At 59.8% G+C, this 23,895-nt stretch overlaps 1 protein-coding gene across 1 annotated transcript; it reads right to left on the reverse strand.

Moving 5' to 3' along the window:
- Positions 1 to 6,011: 6,011 nt before the first annotated feature.
- MEX3D (mex-3 RNA binding family member D) lies at positions 6,012 to 17,389 on the reverse strand. The gene is made up of 2 exons (XM_080385267.1): positions 16,648 to 17,389; positions 6,012 to 8,349 (listed from the first exon to the last, which is right to left on the reverse strand). Exons 1-2 carry the CDS (start codon positions 17,327 to 17,329, stop codon positions 7,082 to 7,084), a joined length of 1,950 nt encoding a protein of 649 aa, XP_080241393.1. The 5' UTR covers positions 17,330 to 17,389; the 3' UTR covers positions 6,012 to 7,081.
- Between the last annotated feature and the right edge of the window lie 6,506 nt (positions 17,390 to 23,895).

Here is a 23,895-nt window from a genome sequence, read left to right on the forward strand (position 1 = left end):
CAGCCCAGGAGGAGGGAACTGCTCTTACCCATAGATGTCCAGGATGCCAATGGAGTTATGGTGGCCCTCCAGTGACCGCAGAGCATGGTTGACCCTGCTCACCATCCACCTGAAGATCTGCCCATACAAATACTTGGCCAGGGCATCCCTTGAGTCGAGCGCCTGCTGCCTGGAGAGGGGCTTCACGTAGGTCTCACCAGCAGTGATCAGCTTGCGGTGGCAGAGCCAGCGTATCACCTGCGATGCCTCAGTGCCCAGCAGCGTGCAGAACAGCCCCAGGGCCTCATCAGCAGGCTGCAGAGGGACAGACCCTGTCACCACGGTACTGCTGAGACCAGCACAGCTCAGGGGCCAGGCTGGCACGCAGGGTGGGGGCAGCAAGCTCTTGCCCACCTCCACGAAGCAGCCATCCCCACGGCGGTCCCTCCCTCTGAGCACGATGTTGCCCAGGTGCAGGATGGCAGCCAGGACACGGAACAGCTCCAGCTGCTCCGCCTCAGGGATGCCTGCAGGCACAGCGCAGGCACCAGGTTAGCCAGGCTCCCCAGTACCGGCTCTGGCACCAGCACTCCCACACCAGCGTGGGGGTGAGGGCAGCAGGAAAAACAGCCCTGGGGACCAGCCCTGCCCACCCCCTCCCCACCGTGCCTGGCCAGGACAGTACCCAGGAGTGAGAAGGCATGCCGCGTGCTGTCCAGGTCAGCTGCATCATCGGTGCTCTGTGCCACGGCGCACTGGCCCTGGCGGGTGTAGTGGAAGGACTCTGCCCCACCTGCGGGTGAGATGTTTTGGACTGGGAACCAGCACAACCTGCCCCACAGGGCTCCCAGTTGTCCTCATCCCACCCTGGGGTGCCCAGCAGCAGCAGAGCCCCCTCCAGCACCCAGTGGAGGGGGGGCAGGAAGGTCTGGGCAGTGCCAGCACAGGGTGGGCTGGCACCCAGCTGTGCCATGGGACTCGTGGGGGGGACACAGAGGCACTCACAGAGACCCAGGCCCTGGAGCTCGGGCAGGGTGGCGGAGGCACAGAGCTGGTAGAAGATGTGGTAGTTCCTCTCCGCTTGTGCCTGTGGATGAACAAGAAAAATCACTGAGAAACCAGGTCACTTTGGGCCACCCTGCTCATCTGCAGCAGTGCTTGCAGCCCCAGATTTGGGGACAAGGGACACCTTCCCCTCTCCCAGCTTGACTCACCAGTGCTGGGGTTGCACCCCTGAAGGATGCCCAGGAGGAGCACCCTCCCGCTCTGAGGACTGGGGCTGCCACTCAGTCCTGTCCCCATGCCACCCCAGAGGCCCACCTGGAAGGTGACACGGGACTTCTCCAGCAGGTAGGTTTTGATGGTGGCCCCTGTGACGTGAGCTTGGCTAAAACCGATCTCGATGTACTTCCCAAAGCGGCTACTGTTGTCATTTCTCGTTGTCTTTGCATTCCCAAAGGCCTGGGAGGGGAAGGAGGGCAGGAGGTTTTAGCTGGCTCCAGATCTCCAGGTGCTCTGGGGAAGTTCAGTTGCTGCCACCCATTTTACAGTGGGGGACACACAGAGCATCACATCAGGGGCACAGGCCACAAGGAGCACAGGGACACCCCAGTTATCCCCATGCAGAGCCTAGGGACTCTGAGGGACCCACCTCCATGACAGGGCTGGAGGCCAGCACCTTCTCCTCCATGCTGGAGTCGCACAGGCAGCCCCCGATGGTGGTGAAGTATCTCATGGCATACTTGGCCGATGCAGTCTTCCCTGCACCTGACTCCCCACTGATGATGAGGGACTGGTTCTTCCCAAACCTGCCGGAGAAGGACACGAGCTGGGAACAGCCTGTGACGGAGCAGGACTGCTCCATGCAGACACAGCACGGTCCATGGGGGGCTTCAGCCCTTCCCCAGTGCAACCCCAGGGATGCTCCCACATCACACTCACCTCACCATCTGCTTGTACGCCTCCTCCGCCAAAGCAAAGATGTGGGGATCCATGTCCCCAATTTCACGGCCGCTGTAAGCATAAATCACCTCCTCTTCATAGATGGGCAGCGGCTGGTAGGGGTTGATGGCGACGAGGACGATACCTGGAGGAAGAGGGCTGTGCGAAGGGCAGGGCAGGACGGGCATCTGCCCCGGGGAGCCAGGGGAAGTGGGACAGGGTGGGGAGTAGGAGGGGGTGCACCGGGCTCACCACAGTAGGTGTAGATGGTGTTGGCCTCCAGGAAGCGCCGGCGGAGTGAGTGCAGCACAGCCGGCTCATGCAGGTAGCTCAGGGCCACCAGGTCATCAGCACCTGAGAGGCAGTCAGGGTTGCAGAGAGGTGGCAGCTGGAACTCAATGGGGTAGGCCAGTGCCTGCAGGGATGGAGATGGAGCAGGCTAAGTGCTGAGCAGGGTCGGCCAGCCCCACAGAGGCGGGATGGGTCTGTAGGAGCAGGACAGATACTGTCTGCAGGCCATGCTTGGGCTGTTAGTCACCAGGAATCACAGCAAGCCAAGCTGGAGACCTTCGGGGAAGTCAGGCAGGAGCAGGCGGTGAGGACCAGCTCCCTGGGCAGGCAGGGGACACGGGACACAGTGAACCAAGCACAGCCGCAGTGGCCTGGGCTGCTGCTTGGTCACCTGATGGAACACATCCAGGCAACATCTGAGCCCCCCTGTATCCTGCTGAGGACCCCAGGCTGGGTTGGGAGCGCAGAGGTGAACTGTCCCATCTGGGGATGCCCGACCACGTGGCAAGCGCAGGAGGGACGCACTGGGCTACGCAGCTCCAGCCTTACCGAGCCATCTTCCAGGCGGAGGTGGAGAACAGCATCTCCTTCCTTGTAGCCTCTGGTTATTTCTGCCGCCCTCCAGACTTCGATACAGTCAGGGATCCAGATGCGGGCACCCTGTGGGGACATGGGAGGGAGGGGACCCCTGCAGAGTGCCACAGCCAAGAGACAGGGACAGCATCTGGCCACCACCAAGCCAAGCACGGCAGCCCGCCCCACGGTTCTCACTTCAGGGGTCAGCCTGAGCTCAGCATCACTGCAGTGGGGCGAGCTGAGCAAACAAGCACCGAATGGGCTGGAAGCCTGGAGAGGGGGAAGGGAAGGAAGGGCTGGGCTTGGGGTTCACATCCAAGGAGTCGTCAGAAGAGCGGAGCATCCAAATTTGTGGTTGGACTAACTTGGGCAGGATGGGGCTCAGGGTCCAGGGCTCTGCTGAGGAGCAGCAGGAGGAAGCCGTTATCTTTTATGAGCAGTAGCCGCCGGAGGGAGCAAAAATTGCCTGACGTACAGCTTCCCAGCAAGGCACGAACGGATTTTAGTCCGAAATCAGGAGCTGGACAAAAAAGCATCCCCGCTACCATGCCCAGCTCGCCCCTCGCTCGCTCCCCTCCGAGGGTACCAGTATGGCACCAGTGGGGTGTGCTGGGCCATAACCTCAGGGCCGGGCTAAGCCACTCATGCAGCCACTTCTGTCCCAGTCTAACCAGTGACATGGGACAAGGCAAGTTGCTCTGCCTTCAGCGCACGAACCTCCTAGCTTCACCCAGGCAAGCACCCCAGTCACGCCACAGCGAGGGATGCTGCACCTCTGACTTCCACGGAAACCTCAGCACCCTCCAGCCTCACAGGCAAACAGGGGTCACCCTGGGAGAGAGGACACGTCCAGGGCCTGCCCTGCGGCTGCAGCTATCACTTTTGATACGCAGCAGCAGAAGCAAGAAGGAAGAGCCTGTCCTGTTGCCTGCACGCTGCAGGAGCATCTCCAACAGGCAGAGCTGGACCGAGGTGGAGGGAGGACGATCTGGGCCAGGGTCCTGGAGGTGAGAGCACCCCACCCCCCCACCGGGCAAGAAGCAAGAGAGATGGGTGCCCAGGCAGCACCAAGCCCTTCTCCTCACCCGTGACAAGCACCCCTGTGAGGTGCTGTGCTTGCCAGGCCATGGGTCCCCGTGTGCCAGGGAGCCCCACGGGCAGCCTAGGGGGCTGCAGCACCCACGCAGGGCGGGCAGGCAGCCCACGGCTGAGGCACCTCCCCCAAGGTGCCATCCAGCCAGGTGACCAGTGGGGAGGTGGCCCTAAGGGACACACAGACCACAGCACCCACAGCTGCTCCGGGTGCTGAGCTCTCAGGGGAGGCACAAGACACCCCCCTGCCCAAGTCTGCCACAGGCACCCCAGACCCGCGGGCTGGGCTCCCCCCCTCCCCAGCTGCACGGTAGGGACCCTTCCAGCCCCCCCCAGGCCAGGACCCCCTGAGCCCCCTCACCTGCACATATGGCCCCCCCGCAGCCATGGCAGCCCCCCACTGCTGCCAGCACTCCCACCCCTGCTGCCTACAGCCCCTTTATGGGAGCTAATTGCCACTAATTGGAGGGGCCGGTAGTAGAGGTCCCCGCCCCACTCCACCTCCCGTTCCACCCCACAGCCCTTCCCTGGAGCTGCTGGGACTGGTTCCCCCCCACCTCTGCAGGGTACCTTGAGACCCCCCCATTCAGGACATCCTGAGAAACCCCATAAAGGGCACCCCAAAATCCCACTTGGGACACTCTGAGAAACCTTATCTGGGACCCCCCACCCACACAGGTCACTCCAAACTCCCCCACTAGCTGGGACACCCCAAGAGCCCATCGAGGGTGTGCAAAGTCCCCTCCTATCTAGGACACCCCCAAACTGCCCTCATCCAGGGCACCCTGTCCCCTGATCACCTGCGCCACAGGTTTCCCCCCCCCAGGGTGCTCCCAGCACCCACGCATCACTGCAGCCCCACGGCAAAGCCACCCCCACCCCCCCCCCACCCCCCACCCCCCCCCCCCCCGAGAGAAACCCTGATAACGAGGAAAACCTGCAGCGAGGTAATGAGGTTGGTAACGAGGTATACTGACAGCTGTCTGGGTGCTGCTGCCCATGGGTCCCCATGGGTGCCAGTCCCTGCAGGTGCCACTGCCTGTGGGTGCCACTGTCTCTGGGTCCCCACTGCCCATGGATGTCACCATCTGTGGGTCCCTACAGCAGGTGCCGCCCACGGATGTCACTGTCTGTGAGTCCCCACTGCCCAGGGATGTCACTGCCTGTGGGTCCCCACTGCCCAGGGATGTCACTGCCTGTGGGTCCCCATTGCCCATGGATGTCACCATCTGTGAGTCCCTACAGCAGGTGCCACCCTCCATGGGTGCCACTGCCCACGGATGTCACTGTCTGTGAGTCCCCACTGCCCACAGATGTCACTGTCTGTGAGTCCCCACTGCCCAGGAATGTCACTGCCTGTGGGTCCCCATTGCCCATGGATGTCACTGTCTGTGGGTCCCTACAGCAGGTGCCACCCTCCATGGGTGCCACTGCCCATGGATGTCACTGTCTCTGGGTCCCCACTGCCCAGGGATGTCACTGTCTCTGGGTCCCCACTGCCCGTGGTGGCTTGGCCAGCCCCACAGAGCCAGGACGAAGCCTGGGCAGCCAGCTGCCACGCGGAGGTGGCTGTGGCTGGGGACAGTGACAAGGGAACGCCCTAGCAGGGTGAGAAGTGGGGGGCAGCAAGCAGCACCACCTTGCCGGCAGCAGGAGCAACTGTGGGGACAAGGAGGCAGCCAGACCCACAGTGGGGTCACTCGGTGCAAAGAGGGACAAATCCACCTGCTGGGAGAGGGCAGATGTCCCCCCCCAGTGGTGGCTCTGGTCCCTGTCCCCAGCACCCAAGCTGGCACCTGCTTTTTCCCCAGCTGGGAGCTGCATCACTCGGGGGAAAGAACGTGCCCCCCAGCAGCCTCGGGAGGGTCCCTCGAGGGCCGGTGGCACCTTCTGGCAGCTGCCTTGGGAGTCTGGCAGAGCACCCAGGGGAGCAGCGGGACCCTGGGGTGCTGGAGGGGTGCCTTAGCCCCATCCCAAGCTACCCTGGCTGCAAGGTTTGTGGAAAGGGGTCTGTGCCCCCATCCCGCATCACAGCCCATGGCCAGGAGGACCAAAACCGGGGCTGGTGCTGAGGATGCTGGAGCAGGCGCCGAGAGGCTGCAGGAAGCGAGACACCGCAGGCAGCACATGAATGCATATATAGTAAAAAGTCTTTATTAAGAAGGCTTTGAAGTCAAAAAATAAAACTCTTGATACAATTTTCATAACCGTCAAGTCAGCTCAGCAAATATATAATCAGTACTTTAGCCATGTAAGGTTAAAGGTCCGTTATTTTCTTTTTAAAATAAAATATATTTTAGTTTTTAAAATTTATTCAATAAAGTACATATTTTCCTATAAATTCCCTACATATACATAAAGAGGTAAAAAATAAAAAAATAAAACTAAAAAAAAAAAACCAACAAACAACAAACAAACCCAAAAAACAAAACCAACCACAAAATTAAGAAGGAGATAGAAATCTGTCTGGGTTTTGCAACATGGCATGGTAACTGTGCCCACTCCGTCCCCCCCGCCCGGCCTGGCCCCCCCAGCCATGCCCCCCCAGCCTCTCATCGCATGTTTTTTGGGCAGTCTTCACATTGGCAAAATAGAAGATAGACCTGCGTTACAAAAAAAAAAATATATATATATACGTATTCATAGAACTGTCAAGAATCATCCAAAAAAATAACTACATACAAAAAGAAAGACGACGACCAAAAAAATTATAATAATAATAGAATGATTTTAAAAAAATAAAAGACAACCCTTGCGTGTCCTCAAATAAAAAGTGCAACCGGACCTTTTCTTTCTGTTTATTTAACTTTGCAAACTGAATACTGTTATTTGGGAAGGACTGGTGAAGAACAGCTGGGCTTCCTCCTCCCAGCCGCCACAGCTGGGCAAAGAGTTAAAGCTATTCTGTAAACATCGGAGTTTCCTCTTCTCTGCAGTTTCACACCCCTTCTTCCTCATCGTCCTCGTCGGCCCCTTCTCCCCCATCCCTCCCGACCCCCCGGCTTTCGGCCACCCCCCCCCGCCCCACCGTCCTGCCCTCTCCGCCTCTCCAGCCAGCAAGCAGCAGCCTCTCCTGCCCCCCCCCACCCCGTGCGCCCATCGGATCCGTTATTAAATAAAAAGGTTGATTTCAACAGTTTTCAAGTCCTTAAAAAGCTGTGTTGGGGGGGAGGGGAGGGATGCTCGGGCGAGCCGGAGACGGCTAGGAGAAGATGTGGATGGCTTGGGTGGCGGGAGTGTGGCACGCGGGGCACTCGGGCTCAGCTTTGCCGCAGATGCGCATGGCGCACTCCATGCAGAAGAGGTTGTGGCCGCAGGGCACCAAGGCGGCGATCACCTCGCTCTCGAAACACACCATGCACTCGCGGGAGCTCTTGCGGTGCCCGTCGGAGCTGCTGGAGTCGGTGGGCGAGCCCGAGGCGGCGGAGATGCTGCCGGGCAGGGAGGAGGAGGAGGAGGAGTAGCCGGTGCTGTTGGAGAAGGAGGAGAGCGAGCCCTGGGTGGGCAGCCAGGACAAGGTGCTGACGGGGTCGCTCTGGATGCGGCGGGCTAAGGGGTGGTCCAGGGCCACGCCGCCGCTCTCGGGGAGGGTGGGCGAGTGGCGCGGTGTGGCCGCGCTGCTGTTGCGTCTCTGCGAGCCGTTGATGGAGGAGCAGCTGCTGAAGGCTTGCAAGGGGTTAGCCGAGCGCTCGAAGGGCGACCAGATGGTGGTGGGCGTCGTGAGGTCGAGGGCCAGGAAGTCGAAGCCGAAGTCGCACTCCTCCGAGCCCAGCGGGGCCGGGGGCTCGCTGAAGGTGAAGCCACTGCTGGTGCTGTAGGGGCTGGTGGGGCTGGCGTCCGCCACCCGCCCGCTGTAGTAGGACTCGGTGGAGGCGCTGCCCAGGGAGCTGAGGCTGTCGTTGCGGAGGGCGGCCGAGGGGCGGTGGGCAGGGTGGGGGGCCTTGGCCCACAGGCTGGCCGTGCTGCCCTGCAGGTCGAGGCAGACGTCGGTGCCGTTGGAGTGGAAGTCGTTGTCGGCGTTGACATCGATGAAGGAGCCTGTCCGCATGGTGATGTGCGCCTCGATCTCCTCCCTCGCCCGGTCCACGTTCTCGGGCATGCCCGTCACCTCGAAGACAGGCTCCTTGTCCCGACTGGGTGTCACGATGTAGGTGTGCGTCTGCTGCTGGATCCGCTTGATGGTGGCTCCCTTGGGCCCCACCACCAGCCCCACCACCCGGTACGGGACCCTCACCTGGATGGTGGTCTGTCCCGGCAGGTTGGGGGGGCCCTGCATCGCTCCTGTCAGACCATTCACTTTGTTGCGCGTCGCCCGGATCATGGAGAAGTGCTCGGCGGCCGAGAGGATCTCCCTTTTCGCCATCTCCACGTCCTCCTTCCTCCCAGTCACGATGAAAACGGGCTCCTCGCCCCTGACTGGCGTCTTGATGTACGTGTTGGTCTTGGCACGTAGAGCTTTGATTTTGCAGCCTGCAGAGCAAGAAGAAGGGGAAAATAAAATGACACGTCAAAGCGGAGACTGCGCAGGGACCCCCTGCCCACCCGGGACGGTGAGATGCAGGACCAGCGGGTCCCTTGGGTTCCGCACCCGCAGCACCGACACCCCTGGAGCAAGGGGGTCACCCCCACTTCAAAGGCAGCCAGGGGCTTGCAGTGTGGTGCTGGGGGGCTGCACCATGCCAGGCTCCAGCGTGACCCTCTGCCACTGCCCGCCCTGTGCCGCAGCGGGGACTGAGGACCTGCAGGATGCAGGGTGCAGCCTGGCTCCGGGGGGCTGCGACCACACGTGGGCAGAGGGGCCGGGGCCAGCAGCCACAGGGGCACCTCCTGGGCTGTTGTGGGGAGGGGGAGTCGGGTTTACGTGAAAGGTGTTCAAGGAGGTGCAGGATGTCAGGGAAGTGGGATCCTGCAGGTGTGCCGGCACCTCTCACCACCAGCTAAACCCGAGGAACAGCCCCAGCTGCACCCCGACGGCAGCAGCGACGGAGCCGGGGCACCCCGCAGCTGGGCGGCACAGCCCCCCCGCCACCCCCTCCCTGCCCCCAGGGAGGGAAGCCCAGGGCAGCGAGGCTGGGGCAGGGGTGCTCACGGGACACCGGCTCTCCCCGTACTGGAAAGACCTGCTTCCTCCGCCCCAGGAACATGATTCAGCAGGCAGAGCCCAGGCTGGGCTGCAGGAGAGCGGGACTGGGCTGCCAGCTCTGCCTTCACTTCGCAGAACCCTGGGCAAGCCCCTGCCCCTCTTCTCCCGTGGGCAAGCTGGGCTCCGTGGGCAAGTCCCTGCAGTGCCCAGCTGGCCAAAGGCTCCTGCCCGCGCCGGGGTGGCTGCCACTGCCCTCGCCCGCCGGTGCAGCCCCGCTCCCCGCAACCCCAGCCTTGCTAATTGCATCCGCTCTGCCCGCTCCGGTGCATGCGCTTAATTAAACCCACATGAGCCAGGAGCTCAGCACCACCGGCTGCCCTCCGCTCCCGGCACACGAGGGTGAGTGACCCCCCCTGCCTCCCACCCCCCACCCTGAGCTTTACCCAAAGCAAAGTAGGGAGCCCGGGGGGCTGGAGGCTGCCCCAGCAGAGCCCCAAGAGCCAAGAGCCACACGCCGGCGTGGAGAGCTCGGTCCTGGCAGCCACAAGCCCTGGCCGGCTCCTCTGCAAAGGGCTCAAGGGCTCGCTCCGGGCGCTGCTCCTCCTCTTCCCAGACACTCCTGGAGGATGGGCAGAGCTGCTCTTCCAGCTGGAGAAGGGAAAGCCCTGGAAGGCTGAAGGGACCCGGCCAAGGGGGTGGCACATGGCACTCAGGGACGTCTGTCCTAGTCAGGCAAAGCAACCCGTGCTCGCTACCAGCTGGGAGCACGGGGGGCACGCTCCTCCTGCGGACCCCAGCGCGGGGCATTTACTGGGGTAGGAAGCATCATGAAGAACAAGAAATAAAAAAACCTGCCAAAATAAGCGAGCTGCAGCTGTCCCAGGGGGCACAGCCCGGCTCTTTGGAAGAGCTAACCCCTCCGAGAGCAGGACACCAGCCTCTCCGGACACTGCCTCCAAAAAACCTGGAGAGCAGCCCTGGGATGCTGCAGCCCTACACCCACCCTGCTGCTGCCTGCAGGGTCCCGGGATGGCGACAGGCGGACGGGAGGGGCAGTCTGGGACGGAGCAGGCAGAGAAGCAGCCAGACGGACCTGGGGGGCTGAGATCTCCCTCCGAAGGGGGGAAAACCCTCTGGGTTTCTTACAAGCCAGGCTGGCAGCGTTGGAAGGCCACCTCCAAGCACGTGACGTTGGAAGGCCACCTCCAAGCACTTGATGCAATCAAAGCAATGTCCACCCTGCCTTGCCCCAAGGATTTGCTCCCGGCCTGGGGCAGCGGGACAAGCCTATGTCTGACCCTCGGTGTGAGCCCGGCCAGGCAGGGCTGGGGACTGGGGACACACGGTGCTGCCCGTTCCCCAGAGCCGGGGAAGCCACCGAGCGGCTGTGGGGACGCACAGAGCAGGAATGTGGGTGGAGAAGGGTTTGTCCAGGCTTCTCCTAATTTAGGACAACAACTGGAAGGTGTATTTGTGGCTGGGGGCAGATGGTGGGGAAAGCAATAGCCCAGTCACTGGGGCACAACCAGCAACCATCAAAAGTGGTTTTCTTGGTTGTTTTTTTTTTTTTAAGTGTGTGCCAGCTTCTAGAGGCTGTCCAGAGCGAGGTGCCTCCAACTCCCATGTTTTCCTCCCCAATTTATTCTGGTACCTGCTATAAGCTCTCCCCCTGCTTGGCAAACTGGGATGAGCGTGGTGGCAGCGGGCAAGGGCAGCCGCCCTGCGAGCCACCGCGGGGCTCTGCCGGTGCTGCCCTGCACACCAGCCTCGCACCTGAGGTCCAAAATTTGCCCTTCGCAGTAGGAAGCTGCAATTCCAAGATCCCAAGGTATCGGCAGCCGCCAGGAGCTGCAAACAGGAGTTGCCTGGGAGCGTGTCCCATGGGGGACACGGCACAGCGAGGCTTTTCCTCGCCCCACTCCACCACGCCGGCTGCACTGGTGGGACCGAACTGATGCTACGGCAGCACAAAATGGAGGAAGAGCATATCCTGCTGCTCCTTGCCAGCCCTTCCTAGGGGCAAAGCCAGAAACCTGGGTTAAAAATTAAAGGGGTGCCCGGCTGGGCCAGCTCCACTCTCCTCAGACAAGCAGGGCAGGAAAAACACACACGACCCGCGGCTGCCAGATGCTGCCGGGGCCACTCATGGCACAGCAAATCGCACTGTGGGTCAGAGCTGGTTTTTCTAATCCTGGCGTAAAAGAGGACGGCAGTGGGGGTGCTGGCTCGCCCCCCTGCCTGCCTGCAGAGCCACGCAGGGAAACCTCATGGCACAGGAGGCAGCCACCGGGGGAAGTTGCTTGCTCGAGGCCACGTGCTGGCATCTGCACCAGGAACCGCGCTTGGAGCCTCCATCACTGCAACACCCTGGCGAGGGCTCCCAGATGGCTGCGTCAGGGATGTGGTGGGGGCAGAGCCAGGACCACCCCATCCCTCAGCCACCCCTCGGCCGCGGGGACCCTCGGGAAGCAGCAGGTCCTAAACGCCCTGACTGGGAAGGATGCGCAGCCCCCCCGGGGTAGGGTTCAACGAAGCACCTAACCCGCCCCCGGCACAGTGAGCTACAGGTCTGCAACACCAGGACCTGGTGAGGACACCCCGTCACCGCAGTACAACCTACCCGCAACGCTGTCACACCATGCCCAAGCCCCCCGAAAGCCAGATGTACCCAAACCGCACAGCACAGGCGGTTTAACCAGCAACCTGCAACTGGGGGAACGATCCACACCAGTACAAGGTATTTCAGTTGCGTCCCCACAAGCCCCAACCTGAGCACATCATCCCGGATGGCTGCATCCCCGTGATACGCTGCTGTGGCACCAGCATCCATCCCACCGGAATGGGGCTGGAGCGGGGGCCACCAGGCGTTGCCGGCAAACCCACCACCTCGCCCTGGCACCGCCGGACCCAGCACCTCACCTCAGCCAAGTGGCAGCAGTTGGCATCCCCAGGTCCTAACCTTGCCGAGGGCCAGCACGCAGCGTTAATGATGAGAGGGGAGGAAGACAAGGTGCCAGACTTTGCTACACGGCTATAAAGAAGACAGCTTTAAAATCACTTTTCAGATCCAAACCAAAAACCCAAAAGCAGGGTGAGGGGACGGGGGATGGGGGGCAGCCCCAACAGACCCTTCTCAACACCACAGCCTGGGTCTCACCAGGGCCCGGGGGTGGCTCGGTCCCCACGTTACAGAGCTCAGAGTCCCTGTGGGGCCAAGTTCATCACAACCCATGGCCGTGCTCAGCTGCGAGCCAACATTCCCATTCTGGGGGTCTCAAGCACGTGCAACCCCACCGAGCCCCAGCCCCTCGCATCGTCACCCAGCTCTGCCTGCAGAGACGGCACCAATGGGAGGGTGTGTGAGCCGGCTGCTCCTCTCAAACCCTCCTGTCTCCACACTCTTCCTCCCACTGCCACCAGCTCCCAGCCGCCCTCTGCCCACCCCGTGCAGCTGCCGGCACGTTCTGCTCCGCAAAGCTGCCTTGCAGAGCCACGGTGCCCTAGCTGCACCATCCCACCTGCCCTTGGGCTGGGAAGTCGTCAGTTTTGGACAAGAAACAGAATCCCAGGGGATTCTCCCTGGGATGATGCATTGATGGAGGCTGTGCGCCCTGAAGGCCCCCTGGGCACCACCAAAGAGGACATTGCCCCCTGCAGGAGCCCCAGTTGGATCAGGGCTGCGAGCGTCGCAGGAGCCCACGCAGACCCGCAGAGCACAGGCTGGGAAGTGCCTCCCCATCCTCTGCGGTCCGGCCGTTCCCCAGCCCAGGGAGAAGAGACCTGGTGCAGCTCATCCGCTCGCCGGTCCCCGGCACGTCCAGCACCTGCTCCGACGGAAAGTTGCCTCCTCCACCTAATACGGGCAAAGCCAGCTGATCCCCTTGGCCAGGCCACGTCTCCGTGTGCCCAAGGAGCTCTGCAGCTGCAGTGCCCCGCTCGGAGCTACAAAAACCCAAGCAGGAGCCTCTGATGGCATCAACCAGGAGGACTGTGTTTGTCACAGCCTCCGCAGCCCAGGAGCCAGCTGATGCCTCATGCCCAGCCCTCTGGAGCCTGCTACCCGTTGCAGAAAGATGTTGCCTTGCCTCTTCCCCAGCTCTGCAGCATCTCCCAGGCTCCGACCCGGCGTTACAGCCCTCACACTCCCCTTCGCTGCAGGCGAATGGCACAGGACGCACCAGGACGGGGCCAGGGGCAGAAGATTGTTGCACCTCCATTGTATCTCACCTCCCCTCTTGCCGGGTGCTTCTTCCCACCTCTCTGCAAACAGTAATTAATTCATACTTGCAACCACACTGCAGGAGGCAAGCACATCACACCTTTGCTGCTTCTTCTCCAGACACCAGGAAAAGCGAGGCAGGAAGGCTGGGCTCCGCGCCTCGGGCCAGAGAGGAAGAAGCTCGTGCCAGAGCCAAGACGTGCAGGCAGATACTTCAGCGATCAGATCAATCTGCGCGACCAACTTCAGGAGTTTCTGGCTCTGCTGTGACTCGGAGAGCTGGGCGGAGGCAGCCGGGCCAGCCTCAAAGGATGCAGCGTGATGGGCAGAGAAGAGCAGAGAGCAGCAGCCCAGGTCTCAGAAATAACAAGAGGATTCACGGCGGCCTCAGCAATCCACTGCAAGTTTGCAGATGCTCGGGCTGGCCCAGAAACTGGGGCCTGTGGTCTCCCTGTGCATCCTCCCAGCGCTGAAACACCCGCCGTGCTTTGCCAGGGAGGAGAGCTGCTGTATTTCATCCTTCCCTGGATCTCCCCTTCAAGCATCCCAGCATCTTGCATAAACAGCAACTTTCCCAAATCCTTCACAAAGCTGCCAACAGTCCCTGCATGTCGCAGATGGGGAAGCAGAGCCCGGGAAAGGAGCTGGGTCCCACGGGAGGCACGTGGCGTGGGAGGGGAGCAGAGCCTGGGGGGCTCTTGGCTGCGCTAGCCACCCGTCACCCCCCTGGCCTCGCTGGGGTGCTGCTGGAAATGCACCTCTGAAGCCGGGACACCGGGGAGCGGTGGCAGCACGGTGCCGACACAGGAGAACCAGGGTGACTCTGACGTCCAGCCCGCCCCACGCTCCCGTCTCCCCTTCCCACAGCGATTCTGTGCCCAGCACCGCTCGCCCTGCCGGTCAGCAAGCTGAGCCCGCACCACTGCCCACAGCACTTTTTGGAGATGGTCCCTCCCACGGCAGGAGTCATGAATGGGCTTGCACGCAAAGGCACGGCCACGTAACCCCGCCAGGCCACGCTGCCTTTTGCTAGCCAGCCGGGCAAGGAGAAGAAACGCTGCAGATCCCGGCTGGCAGATGCTGATCCGGACGAGAGGTCGTAGCAACAGCCTCTCCAGCCCAGTCAAGAAAACACAGATCAGCTTTTACACAACAGAGATTGACATGCTGAGGTGCTGCTGCTGATCCCTTTTGGAAAGGGTTAAATTAGCAGGTCTGGAGGAAAGAAATTGAAGAAAAAACAGAACTCTGAGATATCATGTCGGTCCAACAGCCTCTGCCCCACCTCAGCCCGCGCAGGACAGCCACGTGCTGGTCCAACAGGCAAAGCTGGGACCTCCCAGGATGTCCCTCCTCGCCCTGATGGTGGCAAGAGGCCACCAGGCTCTGGGGACAGCAGGACCAGTCCCAAAGCTGTGGGGAGAGACAGCCAGCCTCAACTCAAGACCTTTCCAGGGCACCCAACACCCCCATCTTCAGCCCTTCCCACACTCCAAGCTCGGCAGCACCACACGTGCCAGCTCTCCCTGGGCTGGGCAGCGCAGGAAAGAGGGGATGATGGAGGAACACAGTGAGGGAGGCCAGCCCAGCCCTGGCACACCTCACCAGCGGGGCGATGCCAGGCCTGCCAAAGCACCCCCAGACTCAGCCCCACGCTGCTGCACAGCCAGAGCCCTGCTGCCATGGGACTGCCGAGGGAAACTCGCGCAGAGGGACCTGGGGACCAGAAGGACCCGGGAGCCAGCACGGCTGTGGGAGGAAGAGACAGGTAGGTGGGCTCTGCCTGTTCTCGAGCTTGGTGCGAGACCCAGCGAGGCGGGCAGCTGCGGGCGACCACAGCATCGCCCCTGCTCGTGCTGCCCTGCCCTCACACACCCCTGATTCAACGCAGCTACCGGAGAGGAGCTGGAGCACAAAGATGCTCCTGTCCCCTCGGATGCTGCCCAAGCACACCTCCTGCCAGCAGAACCAGGGCTGGGGGGTCCCAAGCACCCCCCTCCATGCCAAACACCCAGCACAATGGGCCGCGAGCTGCAGAAAAGCCGAGAGCAGGAGAGGGGCAGGAACAGGCTGTGGGGAGAGTCACTCCAGCCCATTACCAGCCGACCTTCAAGCCCACCGGTGGGCCACGGTGCCCCCCGGCCCCCCTCCTCAAGCTGGTGTACTAATTGCTTTCACAGCTCTCTTCTAGGAGTGCCGTGAGCCCGCAGAGCTCAGCAAGCACCCGAACCCCGCACCAGGCAACCGGGACAGGTCCCTGGGTGCACGTTTAACGTGTCGGGGTGCCAGAGGCGCAGCACAACCCCCAGCCCCAGCCAGCCAGAGTGCCAAGCAGCAGCTCACCGGACTCGCCGAGCCAACGTGGTCCAGACCCCGTGATGGGTTTTCCCTCAAGCTGCCAGCCCCCCCGGGTTGCATGGAGCCCACTGGCGAGGCCACAGCATCCAGGTCCCCATCCAGCGCATCCAGCAGCACCATCCTCCGGAGCAGGGCGCGGCGCTGAGCTCCGCTCCTCGGGTGCCATCAGCGGGCTCCGCCGTGCCGCTGGGGTACCCCGGTGGGGCTCAGCACCCGGGTGGGGCTCAGCCCCTGGGGTGGTGGGACTGGTGAGGGGTGTGCGGAAAGTTGGGGAGCCGGACGCGGGGCCGGCTGGGAGGCGGCGCAGGCCAATGGGAAGCGCAGAGCATGATGTCACCGCGCTCATCGCAGCGTGGCTCTGGCTAACAAAGAGAACAATGAGGCTGCCCAGCGCCCCGCTTCCCCCCAGGAAAAACAGACCCTCCAGCCCCCTGCCCCGCAGTCCCCCGGCCGGGGGAGGAGGGGGGGAAGCCGGGGGCAAGGCTGACCCTGCGTGGCCGAACCCCCCCGGAGCCAGGCTCGCCATCGCCACCGGGATGCCTGCGGACCGCTGCCCCCCTTTCTGATTTTTCCCCCCGAAATTCTCCTCCCCGGGATCTTTTTTTTTAATTTTTTCTTTTTTTTTAAAAAGGTGAAACTTTGGTCCGGGGCGATTACGGCTCTCCCGGAGACAAAGCCCCGGCGGCACACCCACCCGGGGGAGCGGGGCCGAGGCGTGCCCGGGTCCCTTTGTGACAGCTGAGCGGGGCTCCGCGCCCCCCCCACCCTCATTACCCAGTGGATTAATTATCGTTGATAGCCAAAGCCCGCGACACGGAGCGGCGCTGACACGCCAAGACACGGAGCCGGAGGGAGTGGGGCGGGGGGGGTGGGCGGCGCCCGGGTACAATGAACCGGAGCCTCCGCCGCGCTCCGGCGGCTCCCACGGTCACGCGTGGCGCCGGGTACACGCCGTTACCCCGCAGCGCCGGGGCCCGGGCCGGCACCGAGCGGCGCCGCTCGCCCTCCCCCCCCCGTTAAGCTGCCGCCCCCGCGCCGCCGGGACAAAGCCCCGAGAGCGGCCCGAAGGCAGCGGGGGGCAGGGGGGTCCCCGCGCGTCGGGGGTTACCTTGCCGGCCCACGATCTCGGCGACGTGCTCGGAGCTGGGCACGGGCACGCACTCGGTCATGTTCACGCTCTTCTTCCTGCTCCCCGGCGCGCCCAGCGGCTCGGCCAGCAGCGCGCCGGCCGGCGCCAGGTGCGGGGCGAAGTTCCCGAAGGCGGCGGGCGGGGAGGCGGGGCCGGGGGCCGGGGGGGAGCCGCCGCCGCCGCCGCCGCGTTCCCGCACCTGCAGGCCGCCCGCCGCCGCCTCCGGTTCCGCCGGCCCCGCGCCGCCCGCCTCCGCCGCCCGCCGCCCGCGCTCGCCCGCCTCCTCCAGCCCCAGCAGCGAGAGCTGGTCCAGGGCGAACCTCAGGGCGGCGGCTTCGTCCTGTGCCGGCGGCGGCGGCGCCTCCCGCTCCCGCCCGGGCTCGGGCTCCGGCGGCGGGTCCTGCCCGGCGGGCGGCGGCGGGCTGAGCAGCGCCAGGCAGCGCGGCGGGCCGCGGGCGGGCTGCCCGCCCTCGGGCTGGTAGATGGAGCCGGGCATGGCGGCGGAGCGGCGGCTGGCCGGGAGGGAGCGGAGCGGGGCGGTGGCGGTGCCCGGTGCCCGCCGCACGCCGCCTCCCTGCGCGCTCCCCCCCCCCCACCCGCCGCGCCGCCCCGCCCCGCCGTCACCACGCCCCGACAATGGGCCGCGCCCCGCCGCGCGCATGCGCCCCGCCCCGGCCCCGCCCCACCGCAGGAAGGGGGCGGCCCCGCCCCGCCCCCGCCCCGCCGGCTCCCGCGTGTCCCACCGCCTCGCTCCCCGGCCCGTTGCCCCCCCGCCCCGCCCCCAGCCCCGCCCCCCTCCAGACACCGTACCCCCCGTATCCCACTGCCCCCAGCCCCACTCCCCCGCGTGCCACGCACCCCCGGGCCCCGCCGCGCCCACACCCTCCGGGCGCCGTACTCCCCCCCCCCGCGTCCCATTGCCCCCAGCCCCACTCCCCCGCGTGTCTCGCCGCCCCCAGTCCCCTCCGGACACCGTAACCCCCCATGTCCCATTGCCCCCAGCCCCACTCCCCCGCGTGTCCCGTCCCCCCGAACGCACGAAGCCGGGTCGAGCCCCGTCTATTGCGCCACGGCAAAACGCGGGGGGGGGAGGGAGGGGGGGCGGCGCGGGCAGGGGGCCACGGGCCCCATAACCAGGTTGCAGGGCACAGCCGCGGCAGCCCCCTCCCTCCCCCCACAGCTCCCACCCCGGCGGCTGCTGTCCCAGACCCCCCACGGCAGGAGGGCGCAGGCCAGAGAAGGGGGCAGAGGCTGGAGGAGGGGGCGCTGCCCTGCGCAGCCCCTTTATTAATAGACACCAGGGCCAGAAGGGGAGGCCCCCCGCTGGCACCAGTGCCCCCCGTGCCAGCGCCACATGCACTCAGGGGCGCAGAGCTGCAGCCAGCGGCTCCTGGGGCACCCCAGGGTTCTTCCCTCTTCCCGAGTCGCTCCAGAACTGAAAAATTTTTGTCCCGTCTCCCACCTTTCTCCCTTGGTTCTTTAGCTGCCGCGCGGCAGGACTCAGCAGCTGCTGCTGCTTCAGAGCCAGGATGCCCCGAGACCACTGGGATCTCGCCACATTCCCAGGCCACCACTGCCAGGGCTACTGGCCCCACGGCAGCCGCTGGCCCACTGCACAAGTTACCTCCAGTCACTTGTTCCACCTGGAGCCTCCACAGATGGAGCTTGATGGAGCTTGTGGAAACCCCGGCGGCGATGGCACAGCCCACGACTTCACTGTCGCAGCATCGAGACCATGATCAGCTCAGGTGCCACCTCAACTGCCCAGGCGCTCCACAGGCCCTGTCCTCAGGCTTCATCTTCTCCGTCCTCCCGGGACTGTCTCCCCCAGTCGCTGCCTTCGGGACTAATACAGCCATTTTTCTTGGGATTCTCTTTAACTGCAAGAACCATCGGTGTCTGGTCCAGGAACCCCCATGGCAGATGTTTCAGATGCTGGGAAACATCAACTCTCCTGGTCAGTGGCCCAAGTGCATGAACCACGTGGCCCATCCTTGTGCCCCCAAGTTTGGCCCTTCAGCCAGTGACACTTCTATGGGGAAGGACTTTCACCTTCTGATACTCGCAGGGGGTGACCTTAAACTTCTGTGGGATCTTTCCAGCGAAAGAACAGCCACCAGGAACTGCCGACTCCTTTCCATTCCTCTTACGTGCCAACTTAATGTCTTCCAGGTGCAAAGAAGTTTCTCAAGAACAAGCAAGCAGCTTCTTCTCCTCCTGTTTTACCTCTGGAGGCCTTGGCACCGAGCTCCCATCAGCTCATTCTGGCTGCCGCAGGCGACTTTAGCAACTTCTGTTTTCCCCCAAAGTGTTCATGGCTCAACTTCATGGAGATCCGTCCGTCTGTACCCATCCAGACTCCCGGGTGTTTACACGGCACGAGCGCAGCTCCGGGAATCCTCCCACTTCAAACTCCTCTTCCCCACGCCACGAGCTGCTGGGAGAGCGGCAGGCTCCGGCATGCTGCAGGCAGCTCGCACCCACTGCGGGCTGGAGCGTCTCCTCCGGGGACACATGCAGCAAAATCAGCAGATTTGAGCCACGCAAGCTGGCGGTGAGACATCTCCTGCTCTCACTTCCCGAAATATTTAACCTAGTAAGTTGAAACACCTCACTAAACTTCTAAAAATAGTGGCATTTCCATTACTTGAGACAGAAGAGCACAACCCCTCCCTTCTGAGTTTCTCCCCTTTGCAGAAAATGTAGAAAACTTGCTCATGACCAACACTGTCTCTGCTAATTTCTCTGGGCCACCTGCACCAACACCAAGGGCTACACCTGCCTCTGAACCTGCCTGCATGGCTCCTTGTGTCCCTGCAGCAACTCTGACACCCACTGCCATGCTCCTCGCCACCGCGGGCCACCGTGTCACCGTCTCTCCACCCCCACCAGAAGCGCTGCACCGTGCAAACTCACCTCGGGACCTGCAGTGCTGTCCCCAAACGCTGCCATTTTTGCCTACTCTGTGTTCAGTCCTCTGGGGAAATTACTACATCAAGTCCAACACCACCCAAAGAAACTGCCAGTTGTTATTTTAAGTGCTTTTGGCAAACTTGGTTTGTAAATCTTATGCCTGTGATCTGCTCCATTTTCAGTAGAACTAGCTCGCATTTTCCTTCTTAGGAGTCTTACTTTCCCTCCTGACATGAAGTTGCCTTTGGGTTTTTTTTTAACCTGAGTAATTAGCAAGTCTTTAAGAGACTCCTGTCTTCCATTAACAGAGAAAATGGATGATACAAATCAAAGAAGTTCTTTAACACGACTCCATTTCTTTACGAAAGCACAACCAGACAGAAGTTCCAACTTCCCTGAACACAAGAGAAGAGAGAAGGCACTTCTGCTTCCCAGACCATCCCTCCGGCTGGTTTCCCCGTTCCCTAGCAAGGCACAATCCCTGTACATTAACAGGGAATTAAGGAACGCCGGACTAAAAGCAAAGCAGAGGTGTGACACCAGGCTGTTTTCTGTATGGGGAAACAGAGCAACGTAACTACAGCAGAGTAATCGGTACCACCACCGCTATGCGAGCCTAACTCCCCCAGGTACAATTCTGCAACAGCCACTCTTACTCCAGGTCAGGTGTGCAAAGGCAGGCGTTACCACAACCTAGCTAGGATATTTATTCTCCTATAAAACCCATCCTTTTATAGACCATCGTAAACCTTAAACTGACCAACACCCCACCCGCCCCTGTTATCCATTTGCCTAAATCACTGCACATCAGCCAAATGTTACAAATGGGATCCAAAGTTTAGAGGGGAAAAAAGTACTTTTAAAGAACTATTGTAGTTGCCCCTCTCGCTCTTCAGGAGATCAAACTGCTTTCTGCACTGTTCTTCAAGCACATGCAAACATAATGCAAAAAGCACGGGCTTTGAGCACAGCACAGAAGAGGTGGTGCAGCTTGGAGAAGAATTAAAAAAAAGTCCTTATTGTGTGTGGGAAGGCTTAAGGGAATATTTCAGCACATCAGGAGCTGAATCACTGCATGTAGGTGGAGCCAGACAGATTGACAAGATCTCTAACTTGAAAAATGACCTAAGTCTGAGATCAATCATCTCACAAAGTAGCTGACTGAGGGAACAACATATGGAGACAGCTCAAGGTGATGAGGCTCAATGTCAACATGACATGCAGAAACTGTATTAGAGAGACACGCTGCAACTGACCAACTGTTTTATAACTCAAAACATGGCCCCCTGCGATCCTGTCGGCACCAACGGCTGAGCAGCCTTTTTTCCGTTACCACCACCACGTTTCCTTAATGGAGCTCCCCGCCACAGCAGCGCGGAAACCAGCCGCCAGCAAACAGCTCTTCTGCGTGCATTAAATTAGCAAAGAAGCTGACTTTCAGGGAATGACCCCCGAGAAGCTGTGGAGTAGCTACTCGATGGAAAACTAAGAATTAATTGCAGATCAGACAAAAGCATGAAAAATAAAAAGACGGTACACCAAAGCTTTCAAGTTTTACAGCCCTTCGGATCACTCAACCCCACAAAATGTGGTTGACAGGCTAATCCAGGAACTGGACTCAAGTTACAAATGAAACCAGGTAGTAACTTTTTAGTATTCCTCTCCTTCCAAAAGCTTAGACGTGGGGGTCTATTTATCAGAAGACCTGTAATTTGCATATGCAAATGAAACCAGATTCCTACAGCTAAGAGTTCCCACATCTCACTGCTAGAGACAAACCAGTTCAGAGGCTGTTCCTTGCCCTACTATTCCAATTCTGCATGGTTTCCATGTGTGACTCTGCAAGGTAAGAAAAATCCACTAAACGTTAAGAGATGTATTTAATGAATTAATTATTAATTTACAATTCTCGGTAAACATTATTTCTTACTAGCAGTTCATGTTGTACCATTTCTCATCAATACTAAATTAGATCGCTAACCAATAACAATTTCAAGTGCAATTTGGCGGGTCCTTCTGAAGGCTGAAATCTTTTTTTTAACTCCTCATTCTCATAAATGCTCTGTCACTGTAAACATTATTTAGCAAATGCTGTTCTGTGCTGCACCCTCACATACTCCGGTCAGTCATGGGGTCAAACTGAAGGGTAACGGTTTTCCCTCATTAGCTCAAGGGAACAGAGTTGATCCTGCTAATCCGAGAACAAATCCAAGTTTTTAGCTCACTCCATCACATACAGGACATTATTTTCTGTGCTGCAGAATCAGTAGTAGGCGCCTTCTCATGGCTTATCTAAAGCGGGGAGTTAAAACATGCAACACTGGGAACCTTGACGAATGACAAAGGAAAAGTCTGTTACAAAGCAGCTCCAAGCGTACGCAGAAATGTCTGTTCAGGGTGCCAACAGCTAAGAATATGCATTTTATCTGATAGTGAGGAAGTGGTATCATCCAAAGATTTGCACGGGCATCCGGACTCTTAAAGACTATTCTTATGGGCATGATCCCAAATAAACGGGATTGTCTGACTGGAGAGTTAATCCTGACAAACTTACTTTTTCTTCATTAAACAAATATCCTCCTGTTGCCTCCCCCTTGAAACATGTTATCATACCTCCTTTTTGAGGACCGGGAGAGTCAGTCTAGGTAGAATGGGCTCTCCACGACAAAAAGGACGTGACTCAAGAGTGATGAAAGACTAGTTATCCTTTCTGATGTTCTGCTTCATCTACCCCCTGCAGGTAGTAAAGAGCAGGAGGTGAGGGGAAACCCCAAACCCAGGCCACCAGGCACAGAATCAAAGGAAGAACCGAATGCGCAGGCAGGTTATCAGACCTCAGACCCCAGGAAGAGATCTAAACAGAAGGCAGTGAAAAATCCAGGTGCAGATGACACGGCCACACTTCCTTTAAGTGCGAGACTTTGCATTCGAGGTCCCAGGGCCTCCTGCCATTTGCAGCGGCTGCTCTGACCCTGCAAGTCCTGCTGGGGAGCCTGGAAGGAGCCGCTGGGTTGGGCACGCTGTCCTTTTTCATCGGAGAGAGCTATCGAGGGGGTAAGATGCTAAAACACGCTCCCACATACAGCAGTGGGAATGTTACCTCTAAGGCAACTGTCAACGGCAAACAGCAGAGAAGAAAGGCAAGAACATATTTCATAATGATCTTAAAAGAACAATTAGAAGTTGACATGCAGGAGCTAAGACAAAGTTAGACAGGGATGAATACGTATTAGGTCAGGAAATTTAAGGGGAGGGGATTAGAAGTAATATCCAACAACAGAAATAAGGCTGGAAAGAAAGCTTCAGGTGAACAGCTAGCTTGTCTGTTCTGAAGGATAAAGTCTTAAGCCAGGGAGACCGCTACTACAGGGCTACACAACACATAGGACAGAGACAGAACAGCCCCGCCACTCTGTACAAGGTGCAGCAGCATCCCTAGATTTGAAGCCTTTTAAACATACGCAGATGCAGCCTTGAGCTGTGCAAACGGGCGCCTTTTGCAGGACTCATTTGACACAAGGAAACATTTCACTAACAGGATAGCTTGCTGTCACTTCCCTCCCTTCCTCAAATCACCACGGCCAGCTTGTACAAGACTAGTTTTCAACAAGACAGCTGCAAAATACGTTTGTTTTTGTTTTTTTTCTTAGAAAATCTCTTGACTCATACTCGCATTCAACATTTTTGTACTTTACAGAAAAGAGCAGCAGGACAATCTCTTAAAGCTATAAAGAAGCAAAACTACCTCAACCAGGAGCTGATAAACCGGCATTGATGAAAAGCTTTCATTCAGCAGTCTGCCTTGTACACAGCGGGTGTTTTCAGTTCCCACACTTACCAGTTTACTGGTGAAAACACATTTCTGATTTGGGAAGTTCATTTCAGCTAGCCTCCTTTCACATGGGAGTATACTCTTACCCATGAATCCTAACTTCAAAAATATTTTGGATGTAATATTATCACTAGAAAACAACTCGCAGCCATGACACCGAAGCCTCCATAGACAGGGTTTAACATGCCTACATTCCCGGAGTCCAGCCATGTCACTCATGACTGTTTTCCTTTCCTGATGTGCTCAGTTTACAAGCAAGAAAACTCCTCCCTTTTCTTGCTCAACAGCCAGTTCAGCAAGTTCAATTTCAGATGTGAATCAAGCTAACTTTTCCTGGGCAGAACCACCTACAAAAGTTTTGCAGGCCAAATCCAGACTGTACCAATATCCATGTAAATTCATTACTTTTTTTTGACTGCACAAAATTTCATCCAACTCAAATTCAGTAAAAATAACACCAGTAATACAAACAGGGAGACAGT

The sequence above is a fragment of the Falco punctatus genome (assembly GCF_963210335.1).
Source record: "Falco punctatus genome assembly, chromosome: 4".
NCBI lineage: Eukaryota > Metazoa > Chordata > Aves > Falconiformes > Falconidae > Falco > Falco punctatus.

Excerpts from the sequence above, each read along its gene's own strand:
- MEX3D (XM_080385267.1), bottom strand. The coding sequence starts at position 17,329 with ATGCGCGCGGCGGGGCGCGGCCCATTGTCGGGGCGTGGTGACGGCGGG. Across the intron at positions 8,350-16,647 it reads CGAGATCGTGGGCCGGCAAG|GCTGCAAAATCAAAGCTCTA; the intron begins GTAACCCCCGAC and ends CTTGCTCTGCAG.